The 21,405-nt window shown below is 47.2% G+C and overlaps 1 protein-coding gene and 1 long non-coding RNA gene across 2 annotated transcripts in view; both read left to right on the top strand.

The window, feature by feature from the left end:
• Window positions 1-5,101: 5,101 nt before the first annotated feature.
• On the top strand, window positions 5,102-6,675 carry LOC132474151 (uncharacterized). Its single transcript, XR_009529583.1, has 2 exons — window positions 5,102-5,511; window positions 6,492-6,675. It is a non-coding gene; the product is annotated as an uncharacterized LOC132474151 (long non-coding RNA).
• Window positions 6,676-13,517: 6,842 nt separating this feature from the next.
• LOC132474140 (uncharacterized) overlaps window positions 13,518-21,405 on the top strand; it is an 11,375-nt gene continuing 3,487 nt past the window's right edge. The window contains exons 1-3 of the mRNA XM_060074689.1: window positions 13,518-13,664; window positions 14,687-14,836; window positions 15,045-15,116. Of these exons, the coding sequence (XP_059930672.1) occupies window positions 13,625-13,664; window positions 14,687-14,836; window positions 15,045-15,116 (262 nt within the window). The 5' untranslated portion in view covers window positions 13,518-13,624. The remainder of the gene's footprint in view (window positions 13,665-14,686; window positions 14,837-15,044; window positions 15,117-21,405) is intronic.

The following is a 21,405-nucleotide window of genomic DNA, read 5'->3' as shown; positions in this document are numbered from 1 at the left end:
CGGCGCAGGGCTGAAAGGATATGGATTGTCAGGCTGGGGACATGGCAACCCCTTGGCTTGAACGTTGGGTCGGGTCGGGGACCCCCGAGGTTTCGCCTGATGATGGCCCGTGCCAGCGACGCCACCGCCTTCGGCGGTGTCGTCGTTAATTGTTGATTGTCCTAACTATATAAACATTTCAAATACATGAATCCATTTGGAATTGTAACGTCGCTGTCCCATCCGTGTCCATCCATGTTTGTATTTGTTTTGTTTTGTGAACGTCGATTAAATGAATCGCAGGGACCGGCATTTGTGCTGTACTTCCTGGGTTGCCGCGGGGCATTCTGGGAGTTGTAGTTTCCTATTGCGGAGATTTGAATAGGATTTGAATATGGCGCATGGGTGACGTTTGAAACGTGTACATTAATGATTGTGAATTATTATTATTGTTGTATATTGGTATTTTGATGAATGCAGGTGATGTTTGTGTAATGCACATGAGAAGTGTAACATTGCATTCCTTACCTTTCAGATTTATTACCTGCTTTCCCTTTGTTGAAAAATAAACAAACAAGAGTGGAATACCGAGTAATATTCTTTGTACACCGGGTTACCCCTTCCGTGGGGAGAAAACGGAACAGTAATAAATCAAGGGCCTGAGCACATCAAGCCAAGAGCCAAGTCTGTCACCGCCCTATCAGCATTGACCAGTGAAGGAGCACCAAAGGAAGAGGAATAGGCCGAATAGACCCCTCTGTGGAACAGCGCCTTGGTCAGTGCGAGTAAAGGAAGATGGATTTGGCAGAATTAGCGGCCCTGAAAGGAAAGCGCTCAACAGCACAGGCCCTCTTCAGCAAAAGAGCGAAGAAGCTGTCCCTCACTGTAGATCTCCTAGTAAAAAGAGCACTCATTGACGAGATCAGAACACTTGGTGTGGACTTTGAAAAGGTGCACGATACTGGTCTCGAATATATTGATGCTCTGGGAGGAGTGGAAAAGGCAGAAGAAGAAGCAGCTCATGCAGAGGAGAAAACGGCGAAGTGCCTTGACACATACACATACACAGACACGCTGCGGCTCGCTAAGGAGACATTATGGTTCAAATTCGCCTATGTCGAAATAAAACTGTACGCCGACGGTGCAGAGGAGAAATGTGCCGAGGTTGAGTACACTGACGTGAAGGAGTTGCCGGAGGAAGACTGTCAAGTCCTGAGAGAGAGCCTGGAGGAGAGGATCAGCATGCTCGAGCGGAAGGTGCTTGAATGGGAAACCATTGTCTCTGAAGCCAAGACAACAGTGTACAAGCAGCAGCTATACAACCTGGGAAACAGACTGCATGACTGGGTGCAGAGCTGGAAAAAGTTGAAGCGGACTGAAGAGCTTGACGGGGGAGAAGAGGCGGCGCCTGCGGTTCCGAACTTCCCACACGCACCACCACAAAGCGTCCCTGGCATGAATCCCGGGGTGTACGGCTTCAGACCACAGATCAGTCTTGAAAGAACACGCCTGCCCACGTTCTCAGGAGACATGACCGACTACTACCGGTGGAAGGCTGAGTGGGAAGAGCTGGAACAGCTGGGAAACCCACAGAGGACGGCTGGGGTTACAAGGTTCCATCTCCTAGGAAGTCTCAGCGACAGAGTGAAAAAAGACCTGGTTCTGTCCAGCTGTGCGTCGGCGGATGAAATGTTCAGGCGCCTCGACAACCGCTTCGGGAACAAGGCGAAAATCGTCCTGAGGATATCCGAGGAGGTTCAGGCCCTACTCCCCGTAAAAGGAAACAACCCCAGGAAAGCAATTGAGCTGATCCAAACCGTGGAGCGGGCCCTTAGCAACCTTATGATCCTGGGAGAAGAGGATGTTATAAAGAACCGTTGGGTAGCACAGTCCCTTGAAAGCAAGCTCCCAAGCTCTCTGAAGGAGAAATGGATTGAACACAAGTTTGAGGCTGCGAATGGTTTTGCTCCACCTAACCACTTCGACTGCTTGCTGCGCTTCCTGAAGAAACAGGAGGCAATCCTGGAGGAGCTGGATCTGCTGGAGGCAAGCCCTGGAGAGTGGAGCCCCTCAGTGAGAGGCCCGGCAGACAAGCAAGAAAGAGGAGCCAAGAAAGCGTTCTCCAAAGCCACCTCAGGCCAAAGAGGGTCTCAGTCAATGGGCTCATGCTTGGGCTCATGCACTGCCTGTGCTGATGAGACACACGCTGGCAGGCTGTTTGCCTGCAAAGCCTTCAGGGAGATGGATCTCCAGAGGAGAAAGGCCCATCTAAAGACCCATGGGGGATGCAATCGGTGCCTGTGCTTCCACCTAAAGGATGGCCGTTGCAACCCAAAGTTTCTCTGCAGTAAAATGGACTGCCGCAGAGAAGAGTCTCACCATTATCTGCTCTGCCCCAAGTTCATCGCTCAAGGAAAAGACACTGGTAGCGAGGAGCAAGGTACCAAGAGGGTGGAACGAAAAGGCCTCGGGATGACCAGCCAGCAGGTAGAGCTCCTGGCGAAAGTCACTCCGGAACTGAGAGCAGAATTCAGGAAGGCATTTTCCAACAAAGTCTCAACAACGATCTGCACTGCTGGAGGTGGACTGAAAGAATACCCGGTGGTAATGATGTTGCTGGACGTAACCACTAACTCAGGCCAGCTAATCGGTGCTCTTATTGACCTGGCCTCTGACACCAACTATATAACAAACAACGCTGCCCAACGCCTTGGACTGATTGGTGAGAGCATTAAGTTAATCGTCCATGGAGTAGGAGGGATGAGAAAGACTGTCACAACCAAGAGATACTCCCTGCGTCTAAGAGTGAAGACCACCAAGGGGACGGTAACGGAACACAAACTGCTCTGCTATGGCCTGGAGAGTATCGCGGAGATAAGTCAGCCTGTCACTCCGCAGCAACTGCAAAAGATCTTTCCCGACGTCGCTGCAGAAGAACTGGTCCGTCCTGAGAACATAGATCTTTTGATCAGCCACAGGGAAGGTCGCCTAGTTCCACAGCCGTTCAAGATGGAGGGAGATCTAGTCCTCTGGGACGGCCCACTGGGCAAAACTGTTGGCGGTACTCACCCTGATCTCTTCGAGATGGTCGACCTAACGCTGCACCAGTCCGAAACCCACTTTGCAAGGTCCTTGAGAACATCCTCAAGGGTGTACAAGGAGGTCCTTGTGGACACCATAGACCTGAGTGACGAGGACCCAACGAGGATGGAAAAAGTGACACTCAGCAGCACCACTGCCACGAATAAAGAGGTGTTCAAGTGGGACAGTATTGGAGCAGCATGTGACCCGAAATGCGGGAGCTGCAAGGGCAGCAAGTGTCCCCCGGGAGGCAAAGAGATGACCCTTGGAGAAGAAAGGGAGTTAGAGAAAATAAAGGACTGCCTCTCTTATGTGCTAGTAGACAAGCACAGTGACGCCCCACACTGGGATGCGGCCTACCCATGGAAGGCCGACCCAGCGATTCTGCCAGATAACCGCCGAGCAGTGGAAGCAACCTTCCGGAACACTGAGGCTCGACTGGCAAGAGAACCTGTATGGAAAGCGGCATATGGAGAGCAGATCCGCGAGATGGTATCAAGAGGAGCAGCCATCAAGCTCACAAAGAAAGAGATTGAGGGCTGGAAGGGGCCGATCTGGTACATCAGCCATCTGGTCGCCCCGAATCCTCATTCTAGCTCAACGCTAGTGAGGATAGTCTGGAACAGTAGCCAGGAGTTTAAAGGGATGAGCCTGAACAACCTTCTGCACAAAGGCCCTGATGTCCTCAACCAAATCCGAGGCGTCCTCCTGAGATTCAGGAGCAGATTGTACGCTGCTCTTGGTGATGTTAAAAAAATGTATAATTCAGTGTGGCTGAAGGACGAGGAGGTACACCTCCATCAATTCCTCTGGAGGGATAACCCCGATGATGAAATCGGTGTGTTTGCCGTCGTCAGGGTCAACATTGGCGACAAGCCTGCCGGATGCATCGCTCAGGTTGCCATGAGAGAGACGGCAAACCTGCCCCAGTTTGCATCCATGGTTGCAGAACGCCGGATCCTGACAGAGGACTGCTACGTGGACGACATATTGACGTCACATAATGACCTCCAAACCCTGATTAAAATGACCAAAGGAGTGGAGGAGATCCTAAAAGCAGGGGGTTTCTCCCTCAAGCCCTGGGTCCTGACAGGCCAAAGTGGGAGGAGTGAAAAACCCACTGACCCCAACAACGTCGGGTCGACAGAGCCAAAGACCCTGGTACTCCCCATCACAAGGGGAGCATCCCCTGAGGAGCTTGCCGAGGGATCAGTCTGGCAGGAAGGCCCTGGTTTTTTTAAGCTGCCTGAATCAGATTGGCCGGTGAAAACCGCCGGAGAGATCAACCCCTCTGTCACTGAAGAGATCGGGGAACTTCGGAGGAAGGCGTTCTCGGCCCTTGTCACAGCAAGAGCCCTGCCCAGGAAATGGTAGGGCCCAACCAGCGTTGCGGTTGTGCGCCTTGTGGTCCCCCGAAGATTCAGTTCACTGACACGGTTGTGCGGGACCATCGCCTGGATAAGACGAGCAGTGGAAATCTGGCTGGGTGGCAACAGCCAGGCCCCAGTTGAGTCAAAGTGGGAGGCAAGACCATGCCTGTCTGCGGAAGAAAGATCAACAGCTTTCAAAGATGTAGCTCTCGAAGCTCAAGACGGTGTCAAGTTCCGCGACACAACCCAAAACCCCAGTCACCACCCGTACCCCTTGTTGGCTGGTTGGTGCAAGCCTAGCGCTGCCACCATGTCCATCACATTGCTCACTCATGAAGAGGTAAGAGCATGCATATCCCCAGGCAGTGCACCACACAACTGCCAAAGGGATGTGATTGACTTGGACATTGGACACTTCCACATGGGCATAAAAAAAAAAAAAAGAAGAAAAAAAAGAAAATAATAAGGGTGTCACTAAGGGGTCCTTTCATTGATTTTGGTAAGTTGCCTGGATCATAAGATCAGCAACTTAAGTGGGAGGTGTTGTGTTTTCTATGGAGGTCTGCCGTTTGTGTAGTTTTCCCTTGAAAAATAAACAAACAAGAGTGGAATACCGAGTAATATTCTTTGTACACCGGGTTACCCCTTCCGTGGGGAGAAAACGGAACAAACACACACACACACACGCACACGCACACACACACACACTGAGAGGATTGATGACTCAGTGTCTCTGTGGCAGTTATAGTCTCGCTCTCGCTCTCTCTCTTCTTGAAAGTATAGCATGATAAACCATGAAAAGACTTTTAAGATCTCCCATAGTTAGATAAGCACATTTATTATTTGAAATGTATATAAAATACCTATTGATGGTAAATGTTTGTATATTTTCAGACTTCACCAGTTTTGGTCTTAAGGGCTCTGATATCATCATTTTTGTCATAATCCTGATTTACAACCTGATTTAAAGCAGATTTCATATTTTAATCATAATAACCAAGAGGTCTATGGGATAATGTTGCATGTTGTAAATGACTTTAAACTGAATCTTGATTTTTCGTGTTCTGTTGGGAATCAAGCGGTCGCAGAACATTCAAAGTTCAAAGTACTTTATTTGTCATTGCCATAAAGACAACGAGACAGTAGAGGCAACCAGACTTACACAGCTAAATAATAATAAATAACAATTAATAAATAGATTCATAAATATCATACATAAAATAATAATAAAAATAATAAAAGCAATATGTCTCCATATCTCCATATTAAGGTGCATCAAGTCTTAGAGTGCAGTCCATGGGGGGCAGGGAGGGCTGGGCCGGGGGCGGGGGGAGATGAAGGGGGGTGGGGAGTGGGGTGGTCAAGCTGTTGAGGAGCCTTATTGCACAGGGATAGAAGCTCTTTGCCATCCTGGAGGTGCGGGCCTTTTATGATCTGAACCTTTTCCCTGACGGGAGTAACAGGAACAGATGATGGGCAGGATGAGAAGGGTCTGTGAGGATGCGTTTAGAGCGCTGCAGGCAACGGGAGGAGGAGATGGACAAGATGTCGGGCAGCTCTACTCCAATGATCCTTCCCGCTGTTTTAATCAGCCTCTGGATGGCTGCCTGCTCCGCCTTTGTACAGCTGTAGGACCATACATTCAGGCAGTATGTAAGCACACTCTCTATAGCGCAGCGGTAGAAGTTAAACAGCAGCCTCTGAGGAAGGTGTTCTTTCCTCAACTTCCGGAGGTAAAAGAGGCGTTGCTGGGCCTTCCCCAAAACGGAAGCTGTGTTTTTGACCCAGGACAACTCCTCCGTCAGTGTCAGACCCAGAAACTTTAGAGAGGTGACACGCTCAACCTCTTCACCGTTGATGTAGAGTGGGAGATGGTGATTATGCTGGGAAGACTTCCGGAAGTCAATGATCATCTCTTTGGTTTTCCTAATGTTGAGACTGAGGTTGTGCTCAGAACACCAGACTGCCAGGTTTCCCACTTCTTGCAAGCACTGTTGTATCATCTGCAAATTTGAAGATGTAGTTGGATGGGCAAGAGGGAGCACAGTCATGGGTGTAGAGGGTGTATAACATGTTCATTTATTAAAGATACGTGCACACCTGTTGGTGATTTGTAAAGTCTGCTGCTTCTATTGTTTTAGTCCTCGTGTTTATTGTGTACCTGTAAGGGACTATTTTTCTGTCTTATTTGTTAATGAAGCATAATTGCAACAAACAACTCAGTGGATCCAACTGAATGTTCTCTTGTGTTAAGCCGCTGATTTCTCGTTTTATTAGTGAATAATAAGTCCATAAGTGCCTTAAGAAAAATTATTGATGGAGCAACAAATGTTTTTCTGATATTATTCTTGGACCTCCTCCCTGGGTTTTGGTTGGGGGGGGGGGTGCCTCAGTGTCTCTTTGTCGGTTGTAGAAAGAAACCACAGACAGACGGCCGGATACACACTCTCTGTCTCTCCATCCCCGTCTCCTTCTCGTCTCTCTCTCTCTCTCTCTCTCTCTCTCTCTCTCTCTCTCTCTCTCTCTCTCTCTCTCTCTCCCCGTCTCTATTATTGTGCAATTGTTCAGTTAAAGGCTGTAGATAAAGCACAATGAGGCAGACTACATGTCTCGTATGTGCCGTCATGCTCCCTGCGACTGGCGTGGACAAGACCAACAATCTCCCCACCGGCATGACTGAAACTCTCCACATGCCCAAACTTATAATGGTTTTCACCTCTTTGGATGCTTTTATCCTCCCCTTGGAAAAAAACGAACATTATCAAAGTTCTTCACGATAATGTTTAGTTTTCTTTGCATGACAAATGTTCATTTAAATCCACAAACATCATATGTGTAACCCGGGGCATGTAAAGACTGGGACCAGAAAATAATTACTTTCTCTCCATTGAAACCCATTCACATTCTTCGATCTCATAGGTCCCATGGGCTCTACCAGAAGGGGCGTGGCTTCGCCACTCTGTAGGTCCATGACTAGCCCTAGGCTAACGTCTTGCCTAACACTTTACCCGGGATAACGTCAAACTGTTGCCGTGTTAACGGGACTAAACACCGACCGCCGCAGTGTGGGCAGCTGGGGCTGGGGGAGGGCTGCGGGGGGACGGGGCGCGCCACCCCTCCTCGTCCCAGCCGCCGGCGTGGCCGTCGACGGGCTAGACGTCGGAGGGCGGCGGAAGACGGGGTCCCCGAACGGCGCTCCAACGGCCCCCTACGACGGATCAGGTTGGGGCCCCGAAGGAGGTGGTCCCCGACCACACCCCCAGGGCTCCTGCTGACTCTGGGGTCTGGCAGACGAGGGCCTTCGCTAAGGATTCTGGGGGTTCTACTGTTCTAGGGGGTGGGACCGTTTCGGGGCCCTCCTGGGTCATTAGTGGTTGGTAAACTAATCAGGGTTCATGGGTTGGGGTTTATCGATGTCGGGGTGTGTTGGTGACTCTTGTGTTCATGTTGTGTTCATTGCACCATTACTGAAAGTGTTAGTGTGGTTGAATGGTGGCGTGTGTTTTAGTGTGTACCGTGCTGGTGTTATTAAAGGCAGCTCCATTGTCCAGCGGTGTGTGGGGCGTGGAGCTGTGGCCGACTGCTAAACCTGGGCTCCCGTCTCGTCCTTCACCTGCTGCTCACCACAATATGATTGTTGAAGTTAAACGGATTGAATCATGGAACATTATTGTCTAGTGGGCTCATGTTTAAAAGGATTATGGTGGATTTCATTATTTCAATTAGAAGTAAATATTATGTATTTATAATTAGAACTAAGTTTGAGTAAAAATAAACCTGAATAACATTATGAATGATAAACAGTGGGAGAATTTATATTACACTTGTTTAATTTAAGGGAAATAAGGCAATCATTTAAAAAAAAAAATCACATTGTAAAACAACCTTTTTCTTGTTTCTTGAGGGTTTTTCACCTTGCTAACAACTGAATTACTTACAACGGACCATCAATTGAGACTTCATGAAAGAAGATAAAGAGAAAACAGTTTGTTCATTGAGTGAAACCCAGAAGGAACTCTGAGTGGATGCACCAATCTCGTTCAAGTGGAGAATGCAGAAAAAAGGAAGAGAACTTGACAATAGTAATATTATAACAGTATTCATTAGACATAGTAATATTATAACAGTATTCATCAGGGATAGTAATATTGTGACAATATTCATCAGTGATAGTAATATTGTGATAATATCAATTAGTGAGAGTAAAATTGTGATCATATTCATTGGTGATAGTAATATTGTAATAGTGTTCATCAGAACTAAAATTATATTTTCAGAATCCCAGTTTAACATTTTAAATTAATACTGGCTTGTATTTCCAGTTGGTCTCATCGACGTTGAGGCTAGAGTGTGAGGTCGTTCTAGATGGCGCTCTATTCCGAGGTGGCTATCACTAAAGCTAACATGAAGCTAAAGGCGTTGTTTATGTTTGGTGTAATGAGCTCACAGGAGTCCCAGCGTTCTGCTCTCAGCGCTTTATTAAAACATTCCTGGACACGACGCTCGGTGATCATGAGTGATGTGATGATTAGAGTTGATCAGGAGCCCGTCCTCTGGCCGGGTCACATGGGGCTCCAGGTGGGAGGTCAGAGGTCAGAGCCCGTCCTCTGGCCGGGTCACATGGGGCTCCAAGTGGGAGGTCAGAGGTCAGAGCCCGTCCTCTGGCCGGGTCACACGAGGCTCCAGGTGGGAGGTCAGAGGTCAGAGCCCGTCCTCTGGCCGGGTCACATTGGGCTCCAGTTGGGAGGTCAGAGGTCAGAGCCCGTCCTCTGGCCGGGTCACATGAGGCTCCAGATGGGAGGTCAGAGGTCAGGGCCCGCCCTTCCTGTATCTTTGGATCAGCTCTGAGACGTCCTTCTTACCTGCACCCAGCCGTCCGCCACACACACACACACAAACACATTATACACACACACATTATACACGCACACACACACACACACACACACACACACACACACACACACACACACACACACACACACACACATGATGAACAGATGTGAAGTGAAAGAAGGATGTGTAATAAATGCTTAATAGGTGGTGGTTGTAGTGTGGGTGTAATAAGTGTAATGAGTGAATAATGTGCGTGGTGGGTGTAATGCAGGCGTAATGAATGTGTACTTAGTGTATTATAGTGTATGATGAATGTGGAATAGGGGTATTATGAATAATGAATGTGTAGTGGCTGTATGATGAATGTGGAATAGGTGTAAGGTGTATGTGATATGGATAGTAAGGGATGAAAGTGTAATGGATGGTAAATGATGAATGTATGTAAAGTGTAAGATGTACGTATAGAGTGGGTGTTAGTAGATGTGTAATAGGTGATGGGTGTATGCTGGTTGTGGTGAATGTGTGTTATGGTTCAGGATTTTTCCTTCAGGCCTGTGGGTGTGAGTGTATGTAACCTGGGTGATCCTTTGGTAGTCTATGTGTTTGCGTTGTTGGGTGGTCAATCTAGGGTCTGATTCTAATCCGACGATGGTGAGGTGGGTGACGGGTTGTTGTGTGAAATGTTGAACCAGAGTGGTTTGTGGGTGCTGGTGTTTGATGTCGAGGAGTTGCTGTTTCAGTCGGATGATCATGCTATGTTTCGTTTCTCCAATGGAGTGTTGATGGCGGTGTGTGCATGTGATGATGTAGACTGTGTTGGGGGAATCATTGCTTGGGGTTGGAGGATGGGTAGAGTGGTGTGGCTATGTGGGTTGGTGATGGAGTTGTGTGGTTTGAAGTAGTGTGTGATAGACGGTGGTGGTTGTGTGGGTTTACGGGAGAAGGTGGAGGTGACCAGGAGATCTTTGAGGCTTTTGTTTTTCCTGTACGCAGAAATGATTGTGTGTTGTTGTAGTGGTGCATGTTGTTCTTGTACGGTGAAGTGAGAGTTGATGCTGTGGTGTAGGGAGAGGGTTCTACGGGAGAAGGTGGTGACGAAGGGTAGGATGGTAGTGAGGGGAGTCTGTGGGTTAGGGTTAGGTGTGTGGAGAGGTCAGAGGTTATGGTTAGGAGAGGAGGAGGGGTTAAAGTTAGGGTTAGGTGTGTGGAGGGGTCAGAGGTTATGGTTAGGAGAGGGGGAGGGGTTAAAGTTAGGGTTAGTGTTAGGTCACTCTCACTCTCTCTAACTCTCTCTTTCTCTCCCTCTCTCTCTCTCTGTCTCTCTTTCTCTCTGTACTTAATGAATCCTTTAAGTACAAATAAAACAATATCATGAAATAACTAAAGCAACGGCTTTTAAGTGTTAAGTGTGGACTATAAAGACAAGAGATAGCCATTAATAAAGATTATCTCTCAGATAGCACTTGTTATGCAACCATTACGCCTGCACATTATTACGTCTCCTATTGCACTCCTACCATCACTGGAGAGGGACCCCTCTTCTGGGTCCCTTCTCCAGGTTCCCTGATATTGAAATGTGGGCGAGAGTGTTTAAATGTGGTCGATAGTGTTTAAATGTGGTCGATAGTGTTTAAATGTGGTCGATAGGGTTTACATGTTTAAATGTGGTCGATAGTGTTTAATTGTGGTCGATAGTGTTTAATTGTGGTCGATAGGGTTTATATATGGTCGATAGGGTTTACATGTGGTCGATAGGGTTTACATGTGGTCCATAGTGTTTAAATGTGGTCCATAGTGTTTAAATGTGGGCGATAGTGTTTAAATGGGCGATAGTGTTTAAATGTGGTCGATAGGGTTTACGTGTGGTCCATAGTGTTTAAATGTGGGTGATAGTGTTTAAATGTGGGCGATAGTGTTTACATGTGGTCGATAGGGTTTACATGTGGTCCATAGTGTTTAAATATGGTCGATAGTGTTTAAATGTGGTCGATAGTGTTTACATGTGGTCGATATTGTTTAAATGTGATCGACAGTGTTTAAATATGGTCGATAGTGTTTAAATATGTTCTTTTCCCTCACTCTCCACCTCATCCCTAACTCTCCACCTCAAGCTGGTGTGTAGTGAGCGTTCTGGCACCGATTGGCTGCCGTGCATCACCCAAGTGGGTGCTACATATTGGTGGTGGTTAGTGAGGTCCCCACTTCACTTTAGGCGTCTTTGAGTGTTATTAATTATTATTATTCTTCATGTTTAACCTCTGTTTTCCTTTTATTCCTTGTCTGTTTTACATAGTTTTGAATGATGACTATATGCTCTGTAAGGTGACCTTGGGTGTCTTGAAAGGCGCCTCTAAATTAAATGTATTATTATTATTATTATATTAGGGGGGGGTTCCTTGCCCTTTGGGGGGCTAGGGTCAGGGGGCGTCCTTTAAGAAGCGGCCTGCGAAGCCCTTCAGATCTCTGGTCCAGGGCGTTCTAACCTGTTTGACCTGATGGGGATGTGGTGTTTCAAGGCTGCTCGGACGGCCGGGGAGTTTCCCCCACAGAGCCATCCCCCCAAATACAGACATGTTGCCATGGCTGAGAATATATTGTGAAATACACTCAATAATTATTCTGACAACATGGAAAAAAAAAACAAGACTACGCACACACACAACACACACACACACACACACACACACACACACACACACACACACACACACACACACACACACACACACACACACACACACACACACACACACACACACACACACACACACACACACACACAGACCACAGATAACAAGGGGTTATCAAAGGGTTTAGCGTCCTGTTGCTCTACGTATCTGGAGACGCAACGGTGCAAAGGAGGAAATGAAGATCTCAAGGTAAATAAGTTTCTTCATTACTATTACCATATAAGCCTGCAAGTCTGCAAGTATCCATCACAGCTTGCACAACAGCAAAGATGTCTGTTTGTGTGTGTGTGTTTGTTTGTGTGCGTGTGTGTGTCAACATTAACTTTTTTATGAGGCCTTTTCCCTCGGATAAGTGCATTAACCTTTTACTTGTCAAAGCACAAAAGTCACTTTTACGAGTAAAAATTTGTCATCTTACAATTCAAAAAATTTTCATGTTGTTTGCGAACAGAGAATGCGGAATTTAAAAGAACCAACATTTGCAATCATTCACACCATGTCAACCACATCACTAAAACAGCCATATCCCTCCTCTCAATCACACCACCTCTGAGCGATGTTTAAATCCTCACTTCTTCTCAATAGACTTTCCATCTTTAAACTGTTCAGGAAGTCCCATAGACCAGTCACTCTTCATGGAGACACAGCTGGGTCCAGGGGAGTCTGCTCTCTCCTGCTGCTCTGGGCTTCACCACAACACAGCTGTTACTCAGACTAATGATGAAGTCATGACATACATCCAAACAGTGTCAACATAGAAATGTTTTGGTAAGACTTTACAATAAGGTACGAAAAAACATGGGTAATTACTGAGGAACGAATGAGGAGCGAATGATGAACGACCAGGGCCCTAACTGGGGCCCTAACGGCGCCCTAAGTGGCGGTTACTCAGTAACTACTGGGGAGTTACTGGTAAACAGACTAGGGGATACTGTATTCGTTACTGAGTAACGAATGAAGAACAACTGAGGCCCTAACGGTGCCTTAAGTGACAGTTATTCAGTAACTACTGAGGAGTTATGAATCATTCTTTACTTATTCCTTCCTCAGTAACTACCCAATTCTTTGCGTACCTTGTTTTAAAGTGTTACCCACACACACACACGCACACATGCACACACACACACACACACACACACACACACACACACACACACACACACACACACACACACACACACAGGAGTGAATGATTGAAGTTCAACATAAACGAGGTTTGCGTGGATGTTAATTCCCTGTGAGCAGAAGAGATAGGCTTCACAGAAATGATACGAATCAGAGTTAACATCAAGTACTGGAACAACCTGTACTGCTTTTAGACCATACACACCATGTCTCTCTCTCTCACACTCACTCACTCAATCACAAAGTTGTGACAGAAAAGTTGAAAAGCTGTCTGCTATATGTTTTATTTTTATATTCAATTTAAAAAAAATCTTGTGGGTTTGTGTGTGTTTGTGTTTGCATGCGTCCGTGAGTCAAATGAAGACAAAAGTAGAAGAAAAACGCAGTCACTTCATGATTGGTCAGAATTAAAACATGTGACGTGTTTTTTCAGCTGATATAGCAGAGCTGACTCCTGAGAGCAGACGTATTGGAAGCTGTCAGGGAGGAACCCTGGTAACCATCTCTGAACTGGACCCTAGACTCTCTGAGGAACCTGAGGACATGTCTTTGGACCGGGAGGAGACCAGGAAGAGTAGATTTGGTAGGTGCCCTTTTGAGAGGATTTAAAATAAATAATCCAGTAAAAAAAAAAGTGTTTTCAACTGAATACATTTAAAATGTACTTTTAGAAAACGTTTTTAGCCAAAGGGTCCGACCTGATGAACCAGTGACGTATATATTTATTCTAAATAAAGATGTGTTCGTTTGAGACAAAAAGCTTGCATTAACCTAACTTGACTTGTGATTATGCCAATGAGAAACAGACTATTGATAGGCATCTCAAGTAGTTGTGTATTTCATGATATATATATGTTCGTTATATACGTGGAACAGAGTGCAGAATAACTTTAGGGAGCAGAACACAAGTTTAGTTTTCTCATGACTTATTATTAATGGTAGTGCAACGTGACATTAGAGTGACAATGGTTAATTTAATCAAGAATTATGTGTTCTTAATAATGGCTTCTCATTTAACTGAAGTGATATCAGGTGTACTTATGAATTTAACATTAATCTATAAAATTTGTCATTAATATGAACATATCTTAAATTATTCCACAATACATGTCCTTGTGCTTTCTGCGTGGGCCAATGTGAAAGACCCTGGTGACACGCAGGCCACATGTTGTCCCCCCTCCATTACTGTGTGTGTACGTATGTGATTCTGTGTGTATTACTGTGTAACTATGTGTGCGTATATGTCAATAATGAGGGAATAATAACATGTATGCTAGAGACCAGTACTTGCTCTGCTTAAGTGTGTTCTAAACACGAGAGCCACAGTACCAGTCATCACTTACTGAGGTGTTCTCAGTAGAGGTCTTCAGGTGTTTCTTCAAGACGGGGAGGGATTCTGCAGACCGTAGGGAGTCTGGACTGTGAATGACAGCCACGCAGTATGAATATATCTGTGTGTACATTACTCTGTGTGTCCGTGTGCGTGTGCTTGAGTGCGTTCGTGAGTCTGTGTGCAGTAGAAGAAAAACATTTCCTTACACTGATGGTATCAGAGTGCAAGCTGATAATTGGTCAGAATGAAAACAAGTGACGTTGTTTTTCCAGCTGGTAGAGCAAAGAAGAAGGCTAAGTCCAGACGCCGTGGAAGCCGTCAGAGAGTAACAAAGGTCACCATCTCTGAACCGGACCCTGGACTCTCTGAGGAACCTGAGGACACGTCTTTGGACCGGGAGGAGACCAGGAAGAGAAGATTTGGTAGGTGCCCCTTTGTAGAGAATTTAAAAGAAATAATCCAGTCCAAAACAATGATCCAAAAAAGTATGATTTCCTCCAAATACATTTGAGGTTTTTTTAGCCGAAGTGACCGTGTGTGTGTGTGTGTGTGTGTGTGTGTGTGTGTGTGTGTGTGTGTGTGTGTGTGTGTGTGTGTGTGTGTGTGTGTGTGTGTCCTACTCCTGAACAGCTCTATGTTTTCACATCACTGTCATTGTGAGCATCGGACTGCTGAGTATTCTCCTCATCTCCCTGCGCTTCAGTGAGTCTAAATCCTATCCACCTGAATAGAATTACAATACAGTAATCATATCATTGATTGTATTAATAGCAATGATAATGTTAAATATTGTTTTTGTTAGATTTAGTGATAATAATAGGGTTAGCACACATAATAATAATAATAATAATGCATTTTATTTAGAAAAGCGCCTTTCAAGTCACTCAAGGACACTGTACATCACACACAATAAAACACACAATGAAATATACAAAAAACGTGATAAAATAGACATAGAAAGGACAACATAATAAGTTAAAATACATAGGGCAGAATGGCAGGAAGCATGGAGGTTAGAGAGAGTAGGCAGTCCGAAACAGGTGGGTTTTTAGTTGTGCTTTGAAAATGGGGAGAGAGTCACAGTTTCGGAGGTCGGGTGGTAGAGAGTTCCAGAGCTGGGGAGCAGAGCGACTGAAGGCTCTGCCCCCCATAGTGCTGAGGCGGGCAGGGGGCACAGAGAGGTGGATGGAGGAGGAGGATCGAAGGGAACGGGTGGGGATGTTAATGTGCAGGAGATCAGAGAGGTAGGGAGGGGCGAGGTTATGGATGGCCATGAATGTAAACACTAGGAGTTTGTAATTAATGCGGTGGGTTACGGGGAGCCAGTGGAGCTGCTGGAGGACAGGGGTGATGTGATGGTATGAGGGGGTCTTTGTGATGATGCGGGCGGCAGAGTTTTGGACCAGTTGTAGTTTGCGGAGGGACTTGTGGGGGAGGCCGAAGAGGAGAGAATTGCAGTAGTCCAGACGGGAGGTGACGAGGCTGTGAACAAGGATGGCGGTGGTGTGGGGGGTGAGGGAGGGGCGGAGTCTGTTGATGTTGCGGAGATGGAAATATGCAGTGCGGGTAATGGTGTTGATGTGAGAATGGAAGGAAAGTGTGCTATCGAGGATGACACCCAAGCTCTTAACCTGAGGGGAGGGGGAAACTGAGGAGCCGTCGATGGTGAGAGAGAAGGTATTGACTTTCGCTAGTGTGGATTTAGTGCCGAGGAGGAGCATTTCAGTTTTATTGCAGTTTAGTTTAAGGAAGTTTGAGGTGAACCAGGTTTTTATTTCGGAGAGACAGTCGGTGAGGGAGGGGGGTGGGAGTGAGGAATTGGGTTTGCAGGAAAGGTAGAGCTGGGTGTCATCAGCGAAGCAGTGGAACTGGATATTGTATTTGCGGAGGATGTGGCCGAGGGGGAGGAGATAGATGATGAATAGAAGAGGCCCCAGGACAGATCCCTGGGGCACACCAGTAGTGACTGGGGAGGGATTGGAGGTGAAGGATTTAAGCTGGATGAACTGGGTGCGGCCTGTGAGGTAGGAGTGGAACCAACTGAGGGGGGTGTGGGAGAGGCCAATCGAGGAGAGTCTACTGAGAAGGATGGGGTGTGAGATGGTGTCGAACGCTGCACTCAGATCGAGGAGGATGAGGATGGAGAAGGAACCAGAGTCAGCTGCAATGAGGAGATCATTAGTGATTTTGATGAGGGCGGTCTCTGTGCTGTGACGGGGGCGAAAACCGGACTGGAAAGGCTCGTAGAGTGAGTGAAGGGATAAGTGGGAGTGAAGTTGGGAGGCGACAATCTTTTCTAGGATTTTGGAAATGAATGGTAGGTTAGAGATGGGGCGGAGGTTACTGAAGTTGTTGGGGTCTGAACCGGGTTTCTTTAATATGGGGGTGACAGCGGCAGTTTTGAAAAGTGAGGGGACTATTCCAGATGAGAGTGAGGAGTGAATGATGGCGGTGATGAGAGGGAGGAGGGAGGGGAGGCAGGATTTGACTAGGGTTGTGGGGAGGGGATCAAGCTGGCAGGTGGTGGGCTTAGATTTGAGAATGAGAACGGAGAGGTCTGAGGCAGTGGGGAGAAGAAAACTGGCGAAGAGATGGCAAGTAGGGGGAAGTGCAGGTGGGGAGAGAGGGGGGGAATTGGGATGTAGGTGCTGATGAATGGTGTGGATTTTCAGATTGAAATAGTCCAAGATGGAATTGCAGGATTCAGTGGAGTACAAGTGGGGGGGGAGAGAATTGGGTGGGTGGAGGATTTTTTTGAGAACCGAGAAGAGGGTTTTTGAGTTACCTTCATTGGTTAAAATGAGGCCGGAGTAGTAGGTGGATTTGGTCAGGGATATGAGGTCCTTATATTGTGCAATGTGGGAGGTGTACATGTCATTGTGGATGGTGAGACCGGTTCGTTTATAAAGTCGCTCAAGTTGACGGTTTTTAGCTTTCATGGACCTGAGCTCGGGGGTAAACCAGGGGGCAGATGTGGAAAAGGAAACAGACCGGGTTTTTAGGGGGGCGATAGAGGTGAGAGTGTTTGTGAGGCAGGTGTTGTAAAGAGTGACGAGTTCATCAGGGTTTGAGGTAGAGTCGGTGGTCGGAAAACTGTCAATGAGGGAGCAGAGGGTGGCAATGTTAATGTTCTTGATATCGCGAAATGAAATGAGGCGGGGCAACTTGATTGTGGAGAGGCGGAGTACAGCTTTGAAAGTGAGGAGGGAGTGATCTGTGGCGGGGAAAACATCAGCAGTGGGCTTGGAGGGGGTGAGACCGGAGCAGCAGACTAGGTCAAGAGAGTGGCCTTTGATATGGGTGGGGAAATCAATCAGATTATGTAGTCCAAAGCTGTCAAGACAGGATGCAAAGTCTCTGGTGAGAGGCAGGTTGATATTGTCCATGTGAATATTGAAGTCCCCCAGCAGAATTACGTTGGGTGAGAGAGTGGATATATGAGTGAGCAGAGTAGAGAATTCACTGATAAAATCACTGTGTGGCTTGGGGGGGCGGTAAAATGTAGCAATGATGGTAGGTGAGGGGCCAGGAAGCTTAAAAACAAGGCATTCAAAAGAGCTGAATGCAGGCACAGAGACGGGCAGGACTTTCCACTTCTCACGGTGAATTACCGCGAGACCTCCCCCACGGCCGTTGCCACGGGGACGGCAGATGTAAACAAAACCGGGAGGAGTGGAGTCGTTGAGTGTGGAAAAGTCACTGGGCTGTTGCCAAGTTTCAGTTAAAAAGAAAAAGTCAAGCTTACGGTCAGTGAGGACGTCTTGGATGAGATGACCTTTGCCGGTGAGAGAGCGGATGTTGAGGAGACCGAAGTTGACAGCGGAGGAGTCGAGTTTGACGGTAGCATTAGCCGACCTAGCTAGGCTGGCTAATGCATGATGGTTGATGGTGCGGCCGGAGTTGATGGGAGAGCGACGAGAAGTGGACCAGGTGGAGTTGATTGTACTGGAATTGTCGCTGGGCTGGACATGTCTGCGGGACCCGCGGTGGATGTAACACCGCACGCACACCCATAAACACAGCATACACACACACAAACAATCCACACGCACGTGCACGAACACACACGCACATGCACACACACTGCACACACGGGCGTGCTGATGCAGGCGTTTCAAGACAAGGGCAGCGCAGGACACCGCCTACACACACACCACACACACATGCACACACACACGCACACACATGCACGTGCATACACACACTGCACACACACGGATGCAGATGTTTCAAGACAACGGCAAGATCGAGATAACAGCCCCGCCGTCGACACACTCTCCAACCTGAGCCTTATGTCCATCAAAGACACTTTTTTGCAAAACGTTATTTTTCTTTAAACATTATCCACCTCCTTGAGCCTCCAGAAATGTCTTGAGATATTGAAATCCCCCCTCCCCCCTTCCGACTGTTTTAGTTGTTTTATTTTTCTTATGTTTTATGTGTAGGCTATGTGTGACTGTAGGCTACTGCTGCTTGTCTTGGCTAGATCACTTGAAGAGATGTTTAATCTCTATGACGCATTCTTCTGTTAACAAAAAAAAAACATCTCTCACGTCAGGTAGCCAATCTGTAATCTTACCCTCACAACCCCCCCCCCCCCCCCCCTCCCCCTCCCCCACAAGCCTGTGCTTTAGTTCACTATAGTTAAGTAGGTTGCTGCCTTAGCTGTTGTGACATGCACATTTTTCAGCTGTTTGTTATTATTATTTCCAACTAACCAATAGTAGTTGCCATGCATTTCTTTTAGTATCAATGCACTTTGAGCCCTGACAGTAAAAGCTATTGAATGATTGATTTGAATGCATAGTCTACTACACTTTCCATTAAACAAATCCCCCTGTAACCCAACAGTTAGCTGAACATTATATGGTCGCATCCTTCCACTCCCTGTTTTCTCACCCTGTTTAAACAAGAAATCAACTGCATTTGTCCCAGTGTTTGTGCTATGGGAAATTAAAGGTCCCATGGCATGCTATTTCATGGATGGTTTAATATAGGTATTAGTGGGCCCCTAACATAGTATTTGAAGACGTTCCTGAAATTCAGCCGTGGTGCAGAATTACAGCCACTACGAGCCAGTCGCACATTGAGCTTTCCCCAAATGTGCCGTTTCTGTGTCAGTAGCTTTAATGCAAATGAGGAGGAGAGAAGCGGGTCAAGAAGGAGGGTGGGGGTGTGGCCCTGAGCAGCTTGAGGCCACGGTACCATGCGCTCTGCTTACAGTGGATGTATCGCAATGGCGAGGCATACAACAATCAATCCCTTTCTCCTCAATGTCATGGTTCATGTACTTCAGGGAGTCAAAGCCAAAGTTCCTTTCCCCCAATTCCTTCTCAACCATGGCGGAGATAACCCCAACTACAGTCTGGTTATGGAATTACTAGGGACTTCAAAGAACCAACGTTTTATGCGCCATAGCATCAAAGCAGAACGGTTATCCAAACTACAAAGCACCACACATGTTGCGCTCACATGGTCATAGCTCATTGTATGATTGGCAGGCCGAATTTTCTGGGCGGGCCAGTCAGAGAAAGGGGAGGTAACTTGGCCCCTTATGGCGACATATGGGGCCACATTACAAATCAGCACCCTGAGCTTCCATTTTTTATAAAGACGAGCAGGATTGCTAGTGCTCGTTTTACACCCAACGCAAGTTTTAGCCACTGGGAGACGATAGGCAGGCTAGGGGAACTTATGCGCTCAGAAACTAAATACAATATCGACCGGGGTTTCCATAATATTGCTATGGGTTTAAAAACAACTGGAGGTTGAGTGCAGGCAACGCACACACGGACACTCTAGTCTTACTTCTATATAATAGCAGGCCTGTCGCACCAGTTACTCAAGTTGGTCAGTGTGCACGTGCCAAGCAGCCTGCAGCTCTCACACACACACAACACACGCAAACGCATACATACACCGCAAGCACGCACATACACACCGCATCCACACGCACCACACATACGCAGCTGTGCACAAACATACACGGAAGCACACACACATACACGCACACGCACGCACACACACCGCTAGCCAATACAAAGGCAGAGACACACTCGCGCAGGTAAGCGGTTATGTTTTTAACCGCAACGGCTCCGCCATCGACACACGCGCAGGTAAAAACACACACGCACGCGCACACACCGCAGCGACACTCGCCCAGGTAACACGTTATGCTTTCAAACATAACGGCTCCGCCATCGACACACGCGCAGGTAAGAACACACACGCACTAGTGTTGGCTCGTTCGTTCGCGAACCGGTTCGAATGAACGAGTCTTTAGGACGAACGAACGGAACCGGTTCTCTTGTTTGTTCGGTCGTCTCTTTCACCATTCGAGTCACCGGAAACTCGACTGAGCGAACGAACGAGTTTCCGGTAGCACTAACTCCACTGAGTCTGACTGACTCAGCTGAGAACCGTGCAATGGTGTGCATTCCATGATGCGATTTACTTACTTACTTACTGCTATAGAATAGCAGGTCGCACAAGTGAAGGTGCGTCCACACCAATCGCGAAGGGGCGACATGACTCCATACAAATTCAACGTAGAGACGCGAATCGGGCAAATTTCTTGCTAGAAAAATCCTGCTACAAGATTTGATTTGTAGCGCCCTGCACCGGCGAGCGCGTTCATGAGGATTTGCAATGTCACACTTTGGCTGTTTCCCAAAGTGAAGGCTGCAGCCTTTCACTCGAGTTGAAAGATTTGAACTTTGCTGCGACATTTGTGTGATGACAGCCAATCAGCATTCAACAGCGTGGCCACTGAGTGACGTAACATAACAGCCAATCAGCTTTCAACAGCGTGGCCACTGAGGGACGTAACGTAACAGCCAATCAGCGTTCAACAGCGTGGCCACTGAGTGACGTAACATAACAGCCAATCAGCGTTCACCCGGCCAACCGTTCCCTGCAGTGCAGTCCGGTGAACCGCAGCATGGAGGAGAAAGCTCTATATATAATAGTGTATAATATTATATATTTGAAT

This window comes from Gadus macrocephalus, chromosome 16 (genome assembly GCF_031168955.1).
Source record: "Gadus macrocephalus chromosome 16, ASM3116895v1".
NCBI lineage: Eukaryota > Metazoa > Chordata > Actinopteri > Gadiformes > Gadidae > Gadus > Gadus macrocephalus.
Note: the sequence above shows the minus strand (reverse complement) of the source record. Positions and strands in the feature narration are given on the sequence as shown.